Source organism: Pezoporus flaviventris, unplaced genomic scaffold, assembly GCF_033815535.1.
Source record: "Pezoporus flaviventris isolate CSIRO_AGI_PZ_B2104156 unplaced genomic scaffold, CSIRO_AGI_Pfla_v1 ptg000002l, whole genome shotgun sequence".
NCBI classification, from domain to species: Eukaryota; Metazoa; Chordata; class Aves; order Psittaciformes; family Psittacidae; genus Pezoporus; species Pezoporus flaviventris.
Genome location: NW_026892550.1, coordinates 74,455,009 through 74,475,469, shown reverse-complemented (window position 1 = coordinate 74,475,469; position 20,461 = coordinate 74,455,009). Strand labels below are relative to the sequence as shown.

Genomic DNA, 20,461 nt, shown 5'->3' with positions numbered 1-20,461 from the left:
GTAGCTCAATTTGTGACTAAGACATCACCTAATACGAAAAGAGCATAAAAACTGTTTTTAAATTGCTGGCATTCAGCTTTTAAGTGCACTTTCCTGAACTACACTTCCACTTCTTGTTAAATTTCAAGTTTCTGAAGCTTTTTTGTGTACCACTAAACAGAGAACTTTTAACTTTTTTTGTGCAACTGATGTATGTCATGAAACACTTGCAGTTGTCAAATAAACAAATGTGGTAACAGTGACTTTCACATCTCGTTAGAAGTATTCACCTTTAGTCTGTAATTCACCTGCGTGCTGCTTCTTCTGCTTTTTGTAGCTGCAGGATCCTGTCACTCTTCAAAAAATGTTTTAAGGTACTTTTTTTAGTTCGCTGCCCAGCCAGCTTTCTCTGTCCACCTTGTTAAAACTGAGGGAGCTGGGTCTCTATAGTTTAGAGAAGAGGAGACTGAGGGGTGACCTTATTAGTGTATATAAATATATAAAGGGGGAGTGTCACGAGGATGGAGCCAGGCTCTACTCAGTGGCAAACAATGATAGGACAAGGGGTAATGGGTACAAACTGGAACACAAGAGGTTCCACTTAAACTTGAGAAGAAACTTCTTCTCAGTGAGGGTGACGGAACACTGGAACAGGCTGCCCAGGGAGGTTGTGGAGTCTCCTTCCCTGGAGACATTCAAAACCCGCCTGGACACATTCCTGTGTAACATTATCTAGGTGTTCCTGATCCGGCAGGGGGATTGGACTAGATGATCTTTCGAGGTCCCTTCCAATCTCTAGCATACTGTGATACTGTGAAAACCTGTTGATCAGATTCTAGTTGCAATTTGTTAGGTTCAGTATTACTTGCTAACGCCTACAAAACACCGTACCACTAGTAGAATACACTACGTGCAGTGCTGGAGTAGTGCAGTTGGAACACCCGCCCTGTGCCTCCATGCTGTGGGAATTCAAGAGCTGGTCCACCTGTCTGTAAAACACAGGGGAGGTGACAGATGTTGTGTGGTTGAGCAATTTGCATCTGTGGCTCTGCTGTGTGAGATGCAAGAATGATGTTACTTCAAGGGAATGGCCAATGAAGTGGAATTTATTTACAGGTTCAGTACATACATAGAAGACCATCATGCAACTTGATAAAGTTCAGGGTAATAAAAATGTATATCTTGGCAGTCAGTTTCCTGATCCAGTGAAAACTGCTACAGTAGGTAAGAGTTGACATAAAAATACCTTAGAACTATCAAGTCAGTATGCTCTCAATACACAAACACGTTCTTAAAATTTATTTTTTTTTCACATGACATTGGAAATTGGTTTTTCTACTTGCCGGTTCCTCCTCAGGCTTCAGCAGTAGTAATTAGTGCACTTAGAACTTGCTTGGCTGTCAAATTAAAAATAAATAAATAAAAAAAAATCAGTGTTTACACTGAAAGGCTCAAGGTCAGGGAGTTGATTCTCAAAGGCAAAGTCAGTTCTCACTACTTTTTCCTGGAGTTGGAAAAACCCCACAACAACCCACTGAACTTAAGAGATGGTTGGCGTTACACTCCAGCACATCAGGAGAGAAGTTGGTGTCCTGCCTTCTCCACCCCTAACTAGATTTCAGGTGCCTGACAGTAAGGTTTCATGAGTTTTCTGTGTGTCACTGGCACAGCCCTGACAGGGAAGGCTGGGGGAGCTGGGCTGGTGAAGGCTGGAGAAGAGGCAGCATTGGCGGACCCAAGAGCAGCCTGTCTGCCCCGAGGAGGACACTGCACCAAGGCAGCCCTCTTCCCCTCCCTGTGAGCTAAAACTTATGGTGGAAATCCCTCCCTAAAGGGAAGGGAACAGCAATGACAAAGGCAAGAGTGCATTAAGGGCTTCTCGTGTGTTACAGAGCTCTTAGCATGTTGCCTTAAGGGTTTACTCCCCTGTGTTTTGGCCTCAGGAGTAAGAGAACTTGTCTGAAATCCTGCCAGGCCATATCTGCGTGTTTTAAGATGGCTGGTGTCAGAGGATCACAAAAGATGAGAAGTTTGCTGGGATGCTCTCAAAGGCCACCCTGCAGGTAACAAGGGCAGCTGGGACACTTAATCTCAGACCAGAATGTTTCTGCCTGGCATTAAAGCAGAAACAAGGTTATCTCCTGCTTTCCAACACCAGCCATGCTGATGCCACCTCATCCTTCCAACAGCTCTTCTCCTAAACAAGCCACATGGTAACAGCACCTTGAGGCAAGCAAAGGACTCTCCACAGGGCTAGTGCTGACTACTGGCTGGATCATGTGAAGAATCAGCATTTGCTACCACTATTCAACTGGACTATGAACACAAGTACAACTGCTACACAGAAGTCGCTTAAAAACACTGATTCTAATCCCCAAATCCAACGAATTCCAATCCTGTTGGAAAAATGGCACCCCTCAGGTTAATTATGCTACAGCTACTAATAACCTCCGCATTCTGTGTTTCCCTAATGTTTGTAAGTTATAAACTCCCTAAAGTTTCTTAGAGTTGGTTTCAGGACATTCTAAAGCCAAAGGCAACCTTTTTACTGCAGCAGGCTTATGGCAATCAAGTTATTTTCGGTAACAAATTCTGCAAGTACAGTACTGCACATCCCACAGTAAAAGGCCAACAGACAGTGATTTGAATCCCCAGCAGGTTCCCCACTTGGGATGTGTTATTTCAGCCTATTAAACAAATGTAACTTTAATTCTTAGCAACTCTGCTGATGAGCACACAGGTTTAGCACTGCTTCTGAAGTACTTTAGAACTGATTCCAAATTGCTGGAGGAATCTAGAGAGATCTCTTGAAGTTAATGGCACTATCTATATTGGCAAGTTTTAGGATCTGAAAGGAAGGGGTGGCTGTGGTGGATAACACCTGATCTTATCTTCCAGAAAAAGAAGAGCTTGTCCAAGGAAGTAAAAGAGATACTCAATATGTTACTGTGCTAACGCTGAAGAAAGTCATTCAGATAAAGATGCTGTGGTTGCAACACGCTGTACCACTGTGATTTAGATCCAGCACCAAGCCCCCCAGTTACTGTGGGCTTACACACACACAGCCAGGAGCTGTGTCTTAATGATGCACTTGAATCAAACCTCCGTACTGGGTATGTGGGCTGGGGAGCTCAGCAGGTTTCACTCAGTTCCGTCGTTTTTGTCTCCCAAGCAGAACAAATGCTGAGTCTTACAGCCCATCTTTCCATTGTCACACTCCAGGAAGACCTATTTTATACTGGAATGCAGAACAGGAAGGAAATGCAGCTCAGATCCCAGGCCACGCTGTTCGTTTTTTCAAGCGTCACCATAACCCAACAGCAACCAGGCAGCAGTCCAGAAGTCAGAAAAGGAACTGCCTCAGTGCTTCACCTCGTAACAGCTCAGCAGGTAAGGTGCAGACCTCAAAGTCAGAAATTTCATCTGAAATACAGTGGGAAACCAAGTTCAGTCACTATCTATATGGAATCACGGAATGGTTTGGGTTAGAAAGGACCTTCAGATGATCTAGTTCCAACCCCCTGCCATGAGCAGGGATGCCTCACACTAGACCGTGTTGCCCGAGACTGTGCAACCTGGCCTTGAGCACTGCCACAGATGGAGCATTCACCACTGATCAACTCTTACCCAATTAACAAAAAATCCAGCTCAATACTTAGTAGACTGAAAACCTGACAAAACCTGAGGACAAGACTACTTGGGAACAAAGGCTAATGACAGTTTGAGGCTATTACATTGTGGAACAGAGCTGAAAGGGATCTGGCAGAGCCCTGTCCAGTCTGCTCCAGGACTGCTCAAGGATACTGCAGCCTCATGTAACACAGCAGTAGAAATGAGCAGGCCCTGGCCTCAAGATCACCACTTTTTTCTTTACCACAAGTACTACAGCAGCCATCATTTCCTTTGGGGAAACTAATGAGGGAGATTGACTGAAACTTGGGACAGGAGTACTTAACCCTACACTTGTTAGAAAACCCTATTCCCAATAGTATGAGAGCTGCTGTACCTTCACTCACAAGCCTGGGCTATACTCAGGACAGGGCTGGCTGTGTCGGTATTGCATGATGTACACTGTGGACTGATGCCACCAGTACAGCATCACCACCGCAAGGATATGCCACACTTGGTGACTTGAGCCGAGGTAGTTCAGCTGGCCTGTGGGCAAGAGAAAGGGCAGTGGTCAAGTCATTCCATTTGGCAATAACTCATGCTATGCAACTAGCAATCGGTCTCCTCCAGACCTCAACTACACAGGCCACTTGCAGGGAAGCACCGCAGTTTCTCTAACGAACTTGATCCCAAGTTGTTGGTCACCTTTGGATGCAAGTACACACAGTGTTTTACTCTACAGAACACTTCATGGGGAATGTGGTCACTCTGTTCTCTCACAAGAAGGTGAGGACTCATAGCAAGGACTGTGACACTGCAGGAAGCTAAACTGCAGAAAAAAACCAAAACCATCCAGAAGAGAATTTCCTACCTGGGAAGTATCTTTCTGGAACTTTGGAAATATAGAAGAGAAAAGCTACAGCAGCGATGAAGTACATGACAACTACACGCGGAGCAAACTCCTGCAAAAGAAAAGGAAGCTCTCCTATTCTTGTAGAAAGTAAAAATAGCAAAAAATAAAGTCCTTACAAATGAAAAAGGCATGACAAAATTGCATCTTACTTTACTGCCTATGTTATCTACAGACAAAATCCAAGAGGAAAGCAAATGCCCAAGTACGAGACAATCTGAATGGGAAGAAACTTGTTTTATTATGCCCTCTCTGCTTCAGTACATAAGCTACTTGGTATTTCTGCAGCCTGCAGACGACATGACATCTCTCAGTCAAAGGACATCTTCCAGTACACTGAGCTATCACACGATAAGTGAGACTTCAGTGGAAGATCTCATTTACCAGTTGGGATTCTGCTATACAAGGAGACACTAAATGGGGGAAGATGTGGGGGGGACAACTACAGTTTATCTGGTTTTGCAAAAGCCAGTGTCAAGTGCCCTGTCTAAAGACTACATATATTCATAAATGTTGCTCTTCCATGCTGAAGAGTAGCTCTGGACTAGGCTAAGCCCCAGCAGAGGCTCAGTGACAGCCCTCCAGCAGAACACAAACAGAATCAAGTAGGTTGGAAAAGACCTTTAAGATCATCTAGTCAAACCTTCACCCCAGGACTGCCAAGCACAGTTACTACTCACTCTGACAAAATATCTTTTTTTCAGGACAGTTAGGTCCACTGGGGAGCTGCAATATGATTTTAGGGGTATTCATATTGGGGCATAAATTACTGTCTCCAGCGGCACTGTGCTGGTTGTTCCCCAGAGCATAATTCTAAGTGGTAATAAAACAAGAACAGGAAAATAGTTCGGTTACTTTATGGTGATGTGAAATGATGGCTGTGTAAGAGATAGAGAGCTGAACAGGCAAATACTGATTTTTGCTGCCAACCTAGGGGACAGAAGAGGAAGTCAGTACTCATTCCATCAGTGTATCTCAGTTCCCCTGTCTCCTCTGGAGCCGTGGTGGCTCCACAGTCTATTCAGCTCTTAGATCCTGCCCCTCTCCCTGGGGTGAGCCAAGGGAGAATGTTCCCACAGGGTATGCTCAGTTCTTCAGGCATATATGCCCAGTCACCCTTGCATCCACTTTTCCTTCTCACAGTGCGCTTTTACATCAGATCTATTCTACTCAACCCGTTCACTGCTTCTCAATAAACTTCTAAGTAATTGCATTTAGATTGGATGGTCTGAAAGAAGTCTGTGCTGCTTCCCCCTCATTTTTCAAAGTGTAAGAGGACTGAAGGAAAAGCAAAAGGTAAAAGGGAACCTTATTTCCCTCTTTTTCTCTTTTACCTGTACAACAGATGCACCAATGCCGCCGTTGAGCCAAACCCAGTGGATGGTGGGAATGATTCCATATCCAGACACAGAGCAGAAGATGATGGAGCGAAGTCTGTGCCACTGTTGTGTGAGGTAACTGGGATGAATCTGAGCAAAAAACACTGCCAAGACCATTGCCAGCACAGTGATTAAATATACCTGACGCCAGTACTGAGAAGAAAGAAACAAAAGCAAGTTTGTGAGTTTTCTCATCAGGTGTAAAAGTAAACTATGGGTAGAAAGCTCACAGTATGAAATATAATGATATATCAAATCTCCTGTCACTGCTGTGAGCACCAAGAGGAGTTTGAATGAATGGACTTGTGAATTGACTGACAGGGAGGGGAAAGGATTCTGTCCCCCAGGTACATATGTCAGAACACGTGGTGCCTTCACTTTAAACCCACCTCTCCCTTGGCAGACTCGTTCAGCTGCAGGCATGGATGTAGTCTAGGCCTTCAACAGGGAACCTGTTTTACTTGTCTTCTATTAGATCAAGAGAAAATGAGCTTGTTTCTGCCTCATGCAAGCTATCTAACGGGAAATGATGTTTGAATTACTTGTGATGGGGACACATCCCATCATCAGTCTCAGGCCTGTGACAAAGACACGACCTGGGACCTGTACCCTGCCTTCATATGAATTCAGGTATTTTCTTGAGGCTTATAGAAGTGACACCTTGAAAGGAAATCTCAATTTGCACATCACTTCAGGTTGTGGAGTTCTGTCTGAAAGGAACTGGCTTCGGTTTCCATCACTGCCTCCTGCCTACCGTTCACCCACTTCCTACAGTGTGGAGGCTATGCCACTGAGACCACAGGAACTAAACAAGCACTTCAGACTTACATTACTACAGTAAAATGCATAAAAGACGCCTGATACATAACAGCCCAGGATCCCGACGGAAATTCCTGCATAATCTAATGCCATCCATCGCCGGCTGGTCTTCTCTGAGCGGTGACAACAGAAAAGATGATATCCTACTGAGCAGAGCATGCACACCTAGGCAAAGGTTCAAACAGGGATGCATTAATGTCTTAAATATTAACAGGGGCTACAATAAGTTTAAGCTCTGAACTTTAGAGCATCCTACTGACCCCCTACACGTTTTGCAGTGCAACCTGGTGTAGGCAATTATGGTTCCTGTCCGTAATCACAGAATGGTTTGGGTTGGAAAGGACCTTAAGATCATCTAGTTACAATCCCCTGCCATGGGCAGGGATGTCTCACACTAGACCATGTCACCCAAGGCTCTGTCCAGCCTGGCCTTGAACACTGCCAGGGATGGAGCATTCACCACTTCTCTGGGCAACCTGTACCAGTGCCTCACCACCCTCGCAGTAAAGAACTTCTTACTTAGATCCTGAACTTCCCCTGTTTCAGTTTAAGTCCATCACCTCTTGTCCTTTCACTACAGTACCTGATGAAAAGTCCTCTCTCGGGCATCCTTACAGGCCTTCCTCAGATACTGGAAGGTTGCTATGAGGTCTCCATGCAGCTTCTCCAGGCTGAACAGCCCACACTTTCTCAGCCTGTCTTCATACAGGAGGTGCTCCAGCCCCTGATCATCCCCATGGCCTCCTCTGGACTTGTTCCAACAGCTCCATGTCCTTATGTTGAGGACAGCAGAACTCTACACTGTGCTACAAATGGGGTCTCACGAGAGCAGAGCAGGAGCACAGCATCACCTCCTTTGATCTACTGGTCAAGCTCCTTTTGAAGGAGCCAACACATGGGTGGCTTCTGGGCTGCGAGCGCACACTGAAGCCGACTCATATTCAGTTTCTCATTGACCAACAACCCCTAAGTCGTCCACAGGGATGCTCTCAATCACTTTTCCACCCAACCTGTAGCTGTGAGCCCTCTTGCCAATGGCTCTCCCCAGCCCCTACCTGGAAGCAGAAGAGGCAGACAGAGCAGATGACGAAATCCTCCCGGGAGGCTCCAGCGGCCGGCAGCACAGCCGTGAGGTCGTAGATTCCCAGCGTGAAGAAAAGGACAAAGCCGAGCAGGTGGCTCCAGATGTTGACGGTCTCGTTGGAGAGGATGAAGAGACTGTGAGGAGACACAACGGGGGTGAGCCGGGGTCTGGGCACGGGACGGGTCGGGGGGTGTATCCTCACCTCTTGAGGCAGAGGCGGGAGGGTAGGTAGGCCCGGTAGCCGTCGGTGATGTAGGGGTTGTCCTTCAGGAAGACGGGGATCTGCTCGTAGGTGTAGAGGCGTATGCCACGGGGCACCAGCACCGGCCAATACTGGTAGCTCCCCAGCTCGATGTAGTGCGCGCTCCGCAGCAGCTTCTGGTGCATCCTGCCCGCCGCACCGGATGGGACCTAAAGCTCCCGGCCCCCCTCCGCGGGGACGGGACCTCAGGGGCACCGGCCGAGCGACGCTGGCAGCGGAGCAGCCGCGGCGACTAGCGATGACGTCACAGCGCCGCGACGGCGCCGGCGCTGTATCGGCAGTGCGCGGCGCCGGGCAGCTGGCACGCGGGGGCGCTGTTCTCCGGGGCACGTGCTGCGGCAGTTGGCAGGACACCAACACCCCCCCACCTCCTCGGGTCCCGATCCCGTCAGGGCTGCGCGGCACCGGCTCCTCCCGCCGCAGGCTCCCCTGTCCCGGAGCGGAGGTACTGCAAGTAACAGCATTGCTTGGTAGTCATTGTGGGTACAGGTGATGCGGCCTTTACAGCTCTCGTAGTGTGCTTTGTATAGGAAGGTCGCTGTACGTTCCTGCCAGTCCTGTCACGGGAGGTTGTCTAAAGGAGATGGTCTAAAAGGTCCCCTCTGAGCCTTCTCTATTCTGGAGAAGAGAAGGCTCAGGGGGGACCTTATCACTCTCTACAGCCACATGAAAGGGGGTTGCAGTGAGGTGAGGGTCGGTCTCTTTTCCCAAGGAACAAGCAATAGGACAGGAGAAAAGAGCCTCAAGCTGTGCCAGTGGAGGTTCAGATTGGATATTAGGAACAATTTCTTCAACGAGTGGGTGTTCAGGTGTTGGAACAGGCTGCCCTGGGAATGGTGGAATCACCGTCCCTGGAAGTGTTCACAAACCGTGTAGATGAGGCCCTTGGTGACCTGGTTTAGTGGTGGCCTAGGCAGTGCCGAGGTAATGGTTGGACTTGATGATTTTAAAGGTCTTTTCCAACCTAGTTGATTCTGTGATTCTGATTGGGAATGAGAGATTGTGAAACTCAGACATTATGTAATCTCTGGTTAATTAAGATAATGATTGTTAGGTTGGTTGGTTTGTTTTGTCTGTACACTCTATGAAGTACCAAAAAAAAAAAATCTTAGTAGCGAAGAAGACTCTTCCAATGAGGCCCTGGTACAGGTTGCTCAGAGAAGCTGTGGCTGCCCCATCCCTGGCAGTGTTCAAGGCCAGGTTGGACGGGGTTTGGAGCAGCCTGCTCTAGTGGAAGGTGTCCCGTCCTATGGCAGGGGTTGGAACTGGATGAGCTTTAAGGTCCCTTCCAACCCAAACCTGTGATAGTTTGTGATTCTATGATTTGCTTGGCCTAAATAAGGAAAGTTATTGGTTGGTTGTCAGTTGCTTTCAGGTTTTTTGTTTCCTAATTTTAAAAAGAGTCAGAAAGCAGTAATTCACTAGATGTTGCCTGGCTCTAGTTTTCAGAGTTGGAATCATCTACCTGTGCCTCCTCTTCAGCCATGTGTCATGCCTAATTCTTTGACGTTTTTTTGCCTCATTAAACAACATGTGAGACCATTTCTCCAAGGCAGAGTGACAAGTATGAAATGTTTTCCCATGGAAGGGAGGTTTGTATTGTGAAGGAAAAGATTCAGGGTGATCAAGAGTGACAGTAAAGACCAGGTGTTCAGTACAAACATCTGTGCTTCCTCACCCCCAAATACACATGTTACACTCTTTGGTTACCCAAATTAAGTTAGTTTTAGTCAACAGCACCTCTCAAATGTCTCTATTAATCAATCATGCACTGAGATCTCTCAGTGTTCTGAAAGCTGTATACCTCCTGCCCATGCAGACCTGCTGACAGCACCTTGTGCCTTCTTCCTCCTCCTCAGCTGTTGTGCATGTTGCGTATGGCTTTCTCCTGCATGTACTGCAGTGCTCGGGAGAAACCCAGAGGAATTGTGTTCACTGTAAAAATTCAGCAAGGATTACCTTTAAGAAACTTCCTTGTGTTCTCCCCTTTCTGGGTTGTAGTTGAAGCATGTCTCTGAACTGTTCATTCCTATTTTACTTAGTTTCTGTCTTCTTTTCTGAATAGTTTCGCTGTTTCTGTTTGGATGTTTTTTTTCTTCCGTGTGAGCTTGCATTAAGAATAATTTAGAAAAGATACCTAGAGAAAATGCATTCCAAAAGAAGATCCTTATACATAGTTGTTCTGAGAGGAGGGGAGGGACCCCTGGCTATATTTAGGATGAAGCACAGGATATCCCTTCTTCCTGCAGCAGGGAGCCCAGTGTGATAACTCACCTCACAGAGTGCTGCAGGGCTGTGAAAAGCTAAGCTCAGGAGATGGCTCAGTGAGTCCCACATGTAACAGGGTCACAGAAGGATGAGAATTCAGATACCGGGGATTCCTAGAAATGCAGTCTTAAGAGGCCACAAAGCTGTTGTCTGATAGAGAAATAATTTGACAGGCTATTGATGGTTTTGTTCTGTGTCCTGGTTTGATCAACCTGGTGTACTTGGCAGCTAAAATTCCTGAACCAAACAACTGGGATCAAGCTAAGAGGAATGATATATGTGTGGTGGCAAAATTTTTCCTATTAAGTGTCCCACTGGCTTTTTTCTTTGCAGTGCTCACTGGGAGAATGAGGGAGGTAATCCAGGTTTATGCAGACACATGCATTTACAGGAATAAGAATATAGCTGCCACATGAATTAAGGGGAGTGAATCCTGCCCATCCTGAGGAGACTCTCACTGTGGTGAGCCTGAGCAGGGGCAGTCCCACTCCTGCCACCTCCCACTGACAGATGAAGAGCATCAGTGGTGACTCACTTTGCTAGAGCCAAATACAGCATAGAAAGTTGCTACCAAGTTAAAACCTTAATTAGCCTTAATTGTACACTGAATCATTAGCTCACTGAGAACATTATACCTGGAAAAAACACTTTGTTTCTAAGCCCTGTGCAATTTATATGAAATCCCAAGTGCTTCAAAGAGTTCAGTCAGAAGGAATCCGAGGAGCTGACAGGACTTTTTTTTTCTTTTAATAAGAGGAGCTTTAATTGGCTGTTAAGTTAAAGCTTTGAAGCTTTGAGAGGGGAAGTGTTATAGGTTAAATTAATAGGGGAAATTGAGAAACAATTAGGGCAGCTTTAAATTAATTATTTTCACTATTTATTTTTAGCTTATTGAACAATTGTGTCGAATGTGTGATTGAAATTAGCCATCTGTGCAAGATAGCTTTGACCTAAATTGACCTTCCTGGGTAAGTAAGTAGCTTGACCTAATTCCTGTACTGTATCCCTAATTTTACTGCCAGATAAGGTTAACTGGGAGCGACTGAGAGGTTCCATACTCTGCTGCTGAGCGGACGAAATCACCTGTGCAGAGGGAGGGAGGGAGGGAGGGAAGGCTTTCAAAGGGGAATGGTGGAGATCAGATGTGAGCTGAAGTGTTTCTTGTTAACCCAAACTAAGCACTGTGGGGTTCCCTTCTGTGCTCAGCAGCCTGCCTGGACATTGGGGCATGAAGTGTAACGCATAATTGCTGCTTAACTGCTGTTTGAGGAGGATGTGGGGAAGGACAGCACCTTTAGTTGAATTAACTGTAATCTGATGCTTTTTATGGCCTGTTCCATCCTGCTATGTTTGTTTCATGAAGAAACAGGGGGCAAGTGACTTGGAAGAAATATTGAAACAAAATACCTCAAATGTTCATGACACCATGGGAGCAAAAGAAAAAAGGGGGGTGGGGGTGTTCAATTTTGAAACTGAAAGGGTGAAAATAATTATCGGTGCTGTTTTTTGAGGCATTGAAATATTTTTCTCCCCTCCCCTTTCTTTCTTATCAGCAGGCCCACCGCAGAAGTGCTCTGCCGAAGGAGAGGGGCTGGTCGCAGCGGGCAGCGGCGCAGAGGACCCCGGGCAGATCACGGTCTTTGGCCCCGCTTCTGCCTGGCTCCTGCGCGACTCCTCCCGCTCCTGCTCCGCTCTTCCTCCAGGTGTCAGCCTGGCACTGCCGCCGGGAGCTGCCTCTGCTCTGCATCTATCTCCCAGTTCACGGGCTTCCTATCCTGGCAGGGCCATGGCAGTTCGTGTCAGGTCAGTGCTGGTGTTCCTGAAGTGGCTCGGTGTTTGATCCTCCTCTTCTGAAATGTCCGGCAAAACACCTCCTCCTCATTTTTTGCATGTGGGGATCTGGCTTTTCGAATGTTTATCACAAGCAAACAAATGGGAGGTGCCTGAGACTCCATTTCCCACTGCTGGAATCTGCTGCCATGAGAGAATTCAGCTTGCTTCAAGTTTTCCAGAAGAGACAGTTTAGTGCTCAGGAGGAAAACCTGTTATTGGTCTGAACTTTATTAGGACAATATATTTGGGAATGTTGATTGAAGGTATCACTTGTGCTTACAGCTGTGTCAGTGTATAGCTCAGTTTTGTTTGTATGTGATTAAAAATAATTATGTCTTCCCTGGGGATGGGAAGGAGGAGGTGTAGTTCAGAATACTCTGGTCAGGAGTATGTTTCTATGCATAGCCTGTGAATAAAATACAGGTACTGATTTATGTTTGTAGAGACCATTTATGTGTATAAAGCACTTGTGGCTTTGTATTGGTGTGCAAAGAAGGCTTGCAAAGGGCCATGTACAGAAATCCCTGCTTCCTGACAGTTACATCAGGAGACTGAGAGATTTAAAGCCCTTTGCCACGTAAAACAGATAGATCCTGTCTCATCCTTTCTTGGAAGTAGCCAAAGCATCTGTGAAATTAACTACCTCGTGTTGGTATGCAGTGGAGTTGCGTTTAAGGAAATAAGGTTCATGTTTTCATGGAAGTCAGAGTCTTTGATAGAATGTGTGTGGGGAAGCATGGAAATCCGGGACACCCCCAGTCCACAGACTCCCTTTATGAGAGAGCATTAGGAACATGAGTACCTTGTGTTTGAGAATTAGAGTGACCGTATTCCTAAGCAAGCTTGATTTCAAGACCCTCTTCCCTGCAGACTCAGCTTTCTTCTGGTCACTCTCTCCACTAGGATTTGTGTGGTATATGATTTCCTATAGCGTGTTCCTCAGCGTAGAGCCTGAGTAGCTTCCAGGAGTGCCCAAAACAGACAGCTTGACATCTGCTATGGGGGTTCAGGCTTCCTCTGCTCTCCCTGTGGAGAGATGTATGTGTGATGTGTGCAGTCAAGTGACTTGTTTTGGTAGGGCTCTTCCTTCTTTTTTATTTTTTATGTTTTTTTTGGCATTTTTGTTTCCTGATTCAGTCCCTCTGGCTTCCAGATCCAGCTTCTGAATCTCAGCATCTGTCAGTGGTGCAATAAATTATCTTTGGTGATAAGAGAACAGCTGCCAATAGCAAAAGCAAGGATGACATTTGGGCTTTTTCCTGCCACGCGAGAGCTCACAGTCAGCAGAAATGCACTGTGCACACAATGGAAGAAAGCTCTTCACCTGCCCAGCCTACTGGGTTTTTTTCTGATTTAGCAGCATCTTTTCCCTCTGTGTTAAGCAGATGCACATGAAAAATTGTGCAGCATAATTGAGTCCTGAACCTAAAGAACTGGAATTAATTGACAAATGGCTTTTTTTTTTCTGGATAGGTTCTGAAGGTGAGAGTGGTGAGGGAACATTAAAGGAATTTTTTTTTTTTTTTTTTTTTAGAGAAATTAGGGGATTTTCAGGTAAAGAAAGAAGCTGTTTGGGAAGCTGCTTAATCATGTGGGATGGTGTTTCTGAGCACAACAACCTGCTCCCAGTGAAATTGGTAGGAAAAAAAATTAACTCCTTCCTGTGGAGTCCTGAATTTTAGGAGCATAGTTTGGTTTGGTTTTTTTCCTCTTATTTAAAGGTCTCTCTACTTTCGGCTTGCCTATAAAATTTTATCACAGCTGGAATTCATGCCATGACAGAAGGCATTTCGAGATAAACTGTTTTGACCACAGAGATTTTGTTTCTCTAGTTGTGGTGAGTTTAGTTGATTTATTTATAATGACAGTGAAGCTCCAGGAACTGTGGAGAGCTTTAGTCAATATGGTGATTTCACTCTTGGACAGCAGTGTGTGTTTCTGACTTTATAAAGTTAGAACCAGACCGTTCCTGTGAAAGTCCCCGTGCCTGGTCAAAGTCTGACAGCAAATTTTCCCCAAGGGGATCATGTTTCTGAGACACTGTTAAAACTCAAAATAGCCTTTCTGTAAAGTAGTCCTGCAGTTGTGGTTTACACAACTGTAATGTCTTGAGTAGCTTCTCAATCCAACGTGAGGGAGAAGAGAGAGTGGTGTTGAAGCCTGTTTTGAGCTGTGTTGTCACTCAGAATGATTTCTGACTGTCATGGGGATTAGGTGCTTTTTCCAACGCTGCTGTTGTAAATCCATGCCACTGCTGACTGACTTCTGTAGGTATTTAAATCTTGTTGTAAATATGACAGGAGATACACAGATACACGTTCTCATTAGGTTCTTGTGAGAATTTGTATGCCTAAATCAATGTGACCATTTTCCAAATCCCTTCCAAATGTTTAATGTACTCTTAAATTTGATCTGTGAAGTGCTGCTTTAATGCTACACAATGCCTGGCGGCTTGGCATTTGGTATCATCTTGCTGTACTTACTTTTGACTTGATTTTTCTTCATCTGCCAAGATGAGCACATACAAATCATGGTTGGTTTTTTTTCCTGACTGTGCTGCTAAATGCCAAAATCTCCACTAAGTAGCACTGGTATAGTTTGAAAGTTAGAGATGTCAAAATAAAGATTTGCCTTGCCTTCGAAAATGCTTTGGGACAGAATGATCTGGGAAACAAGGAGGAAACGATTGTCTCATTTCACTGATGGCACTGTGGATTTTGTTGCCTATCTACCAGGACTGGATTTTCTCCCTTGCTAGTCAGTTTGTCTTTGGAGAGTTTAGGTTTTCCTCCGTTATCTGGATTGCTAACATTGGAATCCTGTGATCTTCCAAGTTAGGTGTGGTTCATCTCCCCTCTTTCATCCTCGTCGTCTGTCTAGCTTCTTTTAAGTCATTGAGACCTTTAAGTGCAAAGATGTATGGAGGAGACAATGTGTTAGGAAACGCTGGGAAGTCAGTGAAGACTGAAGTACAGTAAAACTACAAAAATCCTGCCACTGTTTTTAATATATTATTTTGTAATATCATTTATTTGTCTACTTTTGGTGCTAGTAGATGTTTCAGTCCCATCGTGATGTGAGGCTGGGAGCTCTGGAATGCTTCTTTTCAGCTATTAATAAGACTAAAAGTTCTCTGTGCAGGAGAAAGGAAAGGGAGCCAATAGCTTGCTTTCCTGCCTCATTTTGCCCCTTTTTTTTCCTCAAATAATTTGGCTGTTTCCTCTGTTAATTCTACATATATAAGTTAATGTGTTGATTTAAGTTTTGAACACTAAGCAAGGTCCATGCAAGATAGTTTCAGTCTTCGAAGCATTTGTTAGAATTTTTCTCAGTTGTTCTCCAGTTGCTTTTCCTTTGCTGTTTCCTTTGGTTCACAGACCGTGCTTTGTACTGTATCATTAACGACTCATCAGCATAGCCCAAAAGCAGTTGCAGAGTCCTTGAATTTGACCAGCCTTCAGAATTCTGTTATTCTTCTGCTCCTTTTTCTGTATCCTTGGAATAAAGGTAATACCATGTCTGCTTGCGATGCCCTACTTGGGTGCAGTGAGGCAGTGATTTAGCTCCTTATTCATGCTGTACACATTAAGCCATAAGGAGTTAAGAGTTCTTTTGCTCTTGCCCAAAGCTCATCTTTGTTCTGTGTCATGTTTTCCTACAGTCTGCAAAAGTGATGGTTGCCTTCTGATGGTATTCCTGCCTCTGAGTGCCTGGTGAATTGAAAGCTTTTTACTCCACAGCAGACACAGCACTGGAGCTCCTGTTTTGTCAGCTTCTACTGTGTCACTGGGAAGTGATCTTACAAACATTTGAAGTATGTTTCTTCCCCTTCTAACATCTTTTGATTCTTGTAGACGTGTTGAACATACGAGAGCTCACAGCAAACCCGCTGATCCATACTGCTGGGGAGGGATTTAGAGTGCTAATTGGAGTGCAGCATGGATACTGTGGAGTGATAGGAAGTGAGCAGAGCTCAACAGCTCTCTTGCTTGTCCTATGGCCATGTGTTACGGAGAATGATCGGGCTTGGCTATTATGGGTGTTTCTGGCAAGCCAGGATTTTTTTTTTCAGCAGCCTTGCAAGGAGTTGAACAGCCACAGATGCTTTCTCCTGACTGGAGGTGGAAGTTTGAAGGGCAGCTGAATTTGCTAATGTTCATGCTTTGATGCAGAGTGTGAGAAATGTTGATGAGGCATGAGGCAGAACAGCTTGCTCTATTGCTGCTGTATTGACTCTGCAGTGCTGACAGTAGTTAAAAAAACGGCTTTGCTACATAAGCTTAGTTAATATATAGAGCTTGGAAGACAGCTAGGAACAGCTATGGGCCATGGCCACAGTCTCTCTCTGTCTCTCTCTTTTTAGTAGTCACTTCCCTGTCCAGAGATGCACTTTAGTTTTCAATCACTTTAGTATCATTAGGAAAGGTTGACATTTTGGAAATATTTGCACAGTATAAATACGAATAACAGTATCCATTCTTTGTCTTGCAAGGGGATGCACACTGAGGTCAGGATTATTTTCCTGGTGTTTTACAATAGTGACAGTTTTGTTTCAAGTGTAAAACATGATGTTCTTTTTGCTGAGGAGGTAGCTCAAAGCAAAGGCTCAGCTGGGGACCTTTAAAATCAAGATATACTGGATGGGCTATGCTTTCTGAGGTCCTCAAGGCATATTTGTGTTGAACTTCCCAGGGGAAATCATATCTCAGCTTAATGTTGGTATAGTTCAGATCATTTTCTCAATAATGATTGCAGATGTGCTACCTGTTTCTAAGGTGGGGTCAGATGGTAAACTTGGTCACTCACAGGAATGCTCAGTCATTCCATCAGTAATCCTGCTGACTTCAGTGGGAGTGCTTGTGTGAGAGAGAGACTTCCACCCATGAAAACTGGGGTTCTTCCTCCAGAGGACTAAGGGCTGTCCTTACATAATGCAGGTGGGTGAGTGGTACAAGAGACAGAGGTTTTGATGGTTTTATTTAGCCTCATAGTATTTGTCCTTGTGCTCTCCAAGTGAGTACATGCTTCAGCTCATGGAAGAGAAAAAAAAAAAAAGACCTGCAAGTTCATTATTATTTCAATATAACTTCTGACATGAGGAGATCAAGCAATTATCTCTTTTTTGAAATGTCAGTCTCTTGCTGTCAGCATGAAGAGACCAACTGTGGCTCTATGTGAGAGCAAGTTTCTGGGCACATTACCTGAGGGGCACTGGTGAGTTTCTTTCAGGTTGCTGGAATGGGTTGTTTTTGGGGGCTGTTTTTGTTTGTTTGTTGTTTTTTTTTTTTTTTGTTTTGGTTTTGTTTTGTTTTGTTTTTTAATGGACTAGTAAATTTTTAGGGTGTGAACTTGTCAGACAGGCTTGCCAGGTTTTCAGCAGTCATCCCAAGTGGACTGCCTAAAAAAGGGCTGGCACTGCATCACATGGAATGACCGATGATATGTCATATATTTATAATAGGCAAATGTTTTAATAAGCATCCTCTCTCCTAAAACACTGGATTTTGAAATAGGTTTTAGCCTTGAGCCATGTAACTACCCAGCTGTGAATTTTATAAGGCAACAATCTCCGCATCATTAGATGTTATGACTGATATGCCAGCAATAGCAACAGTAAGTATTGCCATGCATTAGAAAAGTTTCTGATAACAGTTAAAGGAAGTGTAGCTCTGCTTGGAAGATTTTCTCAGCTCAAAATTACAGCAATTTCCTAAAATGATGAAGACAGGCATGTACTTTCTTCTACTGTATGCAAGTAGCTGTTTATTCAAGCCAGCCTGATTTTTGTGCCTGACAGCTTTAGTCACATTGCCTGACAGTTCTTAAAATCAAAATGGTTTTTCTTTTCATGGGATTTCTACATCTTCAGCCTATGGAAACACAGCTGAAATGTTGCACAGTGAGGCAGATCAGAGCCCATCTCTATCTCCCATGGTTCTGTTGGTTCATAGGGAAAGCCTGCTTGTTTGTTGGCTGTTTTTTTTTTCTTTATCCTGAGTTGCAGCAGTTATCCTGTTTTATTTAGAAGCATGTAGGACCAAATCTCAAGTTAAAAGATGATGACCCAGTGGACCCCTCTTTGGGCAGACCAAGTCCCTCCTCTGCAGTGACTTTGGTGCAGTGGTCAGTAAATCACATAGCCTGTTCTCCTCTGCCTAAACCTACTACCAAGTTACACACTGCCCCTCTCAAAAAATGGCATGTTTTTATCATGTCTTACCTGTTGCTGAACTGCAGAGTGGAATCCCGGTGCCTTTTTGTCTGAAAGAGAGAGTGGGAGGTTCTGCTTTATCTTTTACTTTCTTGCATCCTCTGTGAATGGTAGTGATCCTTTACACGTGGCTAAGAGTTTAAAAAATTGAAAAGTGATGGTCTTGTTTCTGAGCTTCTTGCTGTTTATGGTGGGATAGAACAGATGTATTTTCTGTGATTATTTTGAATTATTGAAGTTCACTGACTGGGGCATTCCTTTCCAGAAAATAACCTTTTTTTCTTCAAACAGAAGACATTTTGTTCCAAGTCCAGTAGTCATTCACAAATTCTGCATAAAGTGATTCTTTTAATAGTTTACAGTTATTTTCAGGCTATAGAAGGAAGCAACAGGCTTTCTGCCCTGTTTGTGTAGGACAGAAAGAGAAGCACAAATGCTGCTTGGAAAATGGGAGCAGAATTAATTTCAGAGCAGTGTTAATCTTTTACAGTGAACATAGTTTCATTCAACACCAGTGCTGTCATCTAGCTAATGAACTGGATATATAGCTGGAGTGAGCAGTGAAACTGTTGAGTTGCATCGTGTCAGGTTTTTCTTGTGGTGTCAGTAGAAGGTACTTGTGTTTCTAGCAATGCAGAAAGAAACTTTTCATTACTGACCACATGGGGATTTTTTTTTTCTACCAGGTATCCAGATGATAGTTAGATTTTTTTTTTTTTACAGGGCTGATATGTCTCTGTTTTTGGTGCCTAGGCTGAATAAGAAGACCTGTTGTTTTTTTTTTTTTTCACAAGTACAAATGCTTCTTCTGAGAGTGTCAGTTTTATAGAGCAAGTTAGGTGTCATGAGGACTCTACTGTTCCACCTCTCCCACTATGAATAGGGCAACTTTGGGCAGCACATCACTTTCTGTCTGAGGGGTTCTTGGATATGATATGATAATAAGACATGATAAAATGCAAGCACTGAGTAATGGCTTTGGGGAATGGGGTCCTAGAGGAACATTATGACTGGTTGCTGTTAAAGCAGTTATTTGGGATGATCACGCTCATGTGAAGAAACTGACCATTAGGTCAGTGTCTCAAAAAAAAAAAAAAAAAGAAAATCTGAAAGAAATAAAACCAGAATAGCCTTGAAGAGCAGTCTGAAAATTTCTTGTACAGCTCACATCTTTCTTGCACTTAGATGGATGGTGGCCTCCCTTCCAGAAGTGAAGGTGTTGCTGTTACTCTGTACTTTTGCTATTTTCTGTTGTGGTGCCCAGACAGAAGAGAAACCAGAGATCCTGGGTGCTAGCTGCTGTAAGAGCAAATGACAGCCAGCAGCTTCTCTCCCACTGGGCTGTCAGTCCAAAAGACCTGTCACAAGAGCATTAAGGAAGGTCTTTAAAAGATGTGAGAGACAAAGTCACTTAATCACAATGCCTCAGGGAAGACTAATAGTCTTGTGCTGTTCTTAACAAAGGAGTGAAAATAACTTTGCCTTACACTGTGCTACAGGGGAAGACTTTGGAAAAGCACGTCCAGATGTGCTTGTTAGTTCCCATTTCATTTTTAGGTAATTCCTGTCTCTCCTATTTCAGAGCTGGTGCCAGCACATCTACAGACTTAAAGCACTGTGGTCTCTAAAGCTCTCCCAGAGAGCTCCCTCACCTTAAATGATGAGAAGGCTTAGTGTTCTGTAGGCCTAGATTTTCAGTGACCGGCATAAAGCCTTCCTGCAGGTTATCTTATGATGGGACCTTGTTTCTTGCCACTAGCGAGGTTTCACTCAGTGCTGTATCATTCCTCTCCCTGTTCCTTGTGTGGTGTCTGTAAGGAGCAGTTAGTTGAACAGCAAATAAATCTGATTCCTTTTAGAGGCAAAAAAGGAGTTGGATAAGTTGCAGCTTGTCTTTGCTTTGATGGCTGTGTCTTAGGCAGTGATTTCCATCATGTTCTCCTTGCTGCTGTCACCCTTCATAAACTCCATTCCCAGGGACCTGACAAAGTTGCATGGCACTTGACGGTAGCGTGACCTCTGCACAGGAGAGTATTCCTGCCCAGCTGCCTGGCTTCACTGCGTTTGGGATGGGGAAGAGCTGGGGAGCAGGATGCTCTGCTCTGGC

The 20,461-nt window shown here is 44.5% G+C and overlaps 1 protein-coding gene across 3 annotated transcripts; it reads right to left on the bottom strand.

The window, feature by feature from the left end:
• Positions 1 to 1,067: 1,067 nt before the first annotated feature.
• On the bottom strand, positions 1,068 to 8,240 carry PAQR3 (progestin and adipoQ receptor family member 3). 3 transcript variants are annotated; one of them, XR_009745142.1, is made up of 9 exons: positions 8,222 to 8,240; positions 7,983 to 8,191; positions 7,752 to 7,914; positions 6,706 to 6,861; positions 5,833 to 6,030; positions 4,460 to 4,550; positions 3,986 to 4,134; positions 3,174 to 3,402; positions 1,068 to 1,376 (listed from the first exon to the last, which is right to left on the bottom strand). XR_009745142.1 is itself a non-coding variant. In XM_061463614.1 (8 exons), exons 2-7 carry the CDS (start codon positions 8,165 to 8,167, stop codon positions 3,992 to 3,994), a joined length of 936 nt encoding a protein of 311 aa, XP_061319598.1. In that variant the 5' UTR covers positions 8,168 to 8,191; positions 8,222 to 8,240; the 3' UTR covers positions 1,068 to 1,376; positions 3,986 to 3,991. The 3 variants fall into 3 exon arrangements, 2 of the variants coding, with proteins under 2 accessions (XP_061319598.1, XP_061319606.1); XM_061463614.1 differs by lacking the exon at positions 3,174 to 3,402; XM_061463622.1 differs by lacking the exons at positions 1,068 to 1,376; positions 3,986 to 4,134 and having other exon boundaries at positions 3,252 to 3,402.
• Between the last annotated feature and the right edge of the window lie 12,221 nt (positions 8,241 to 20,461).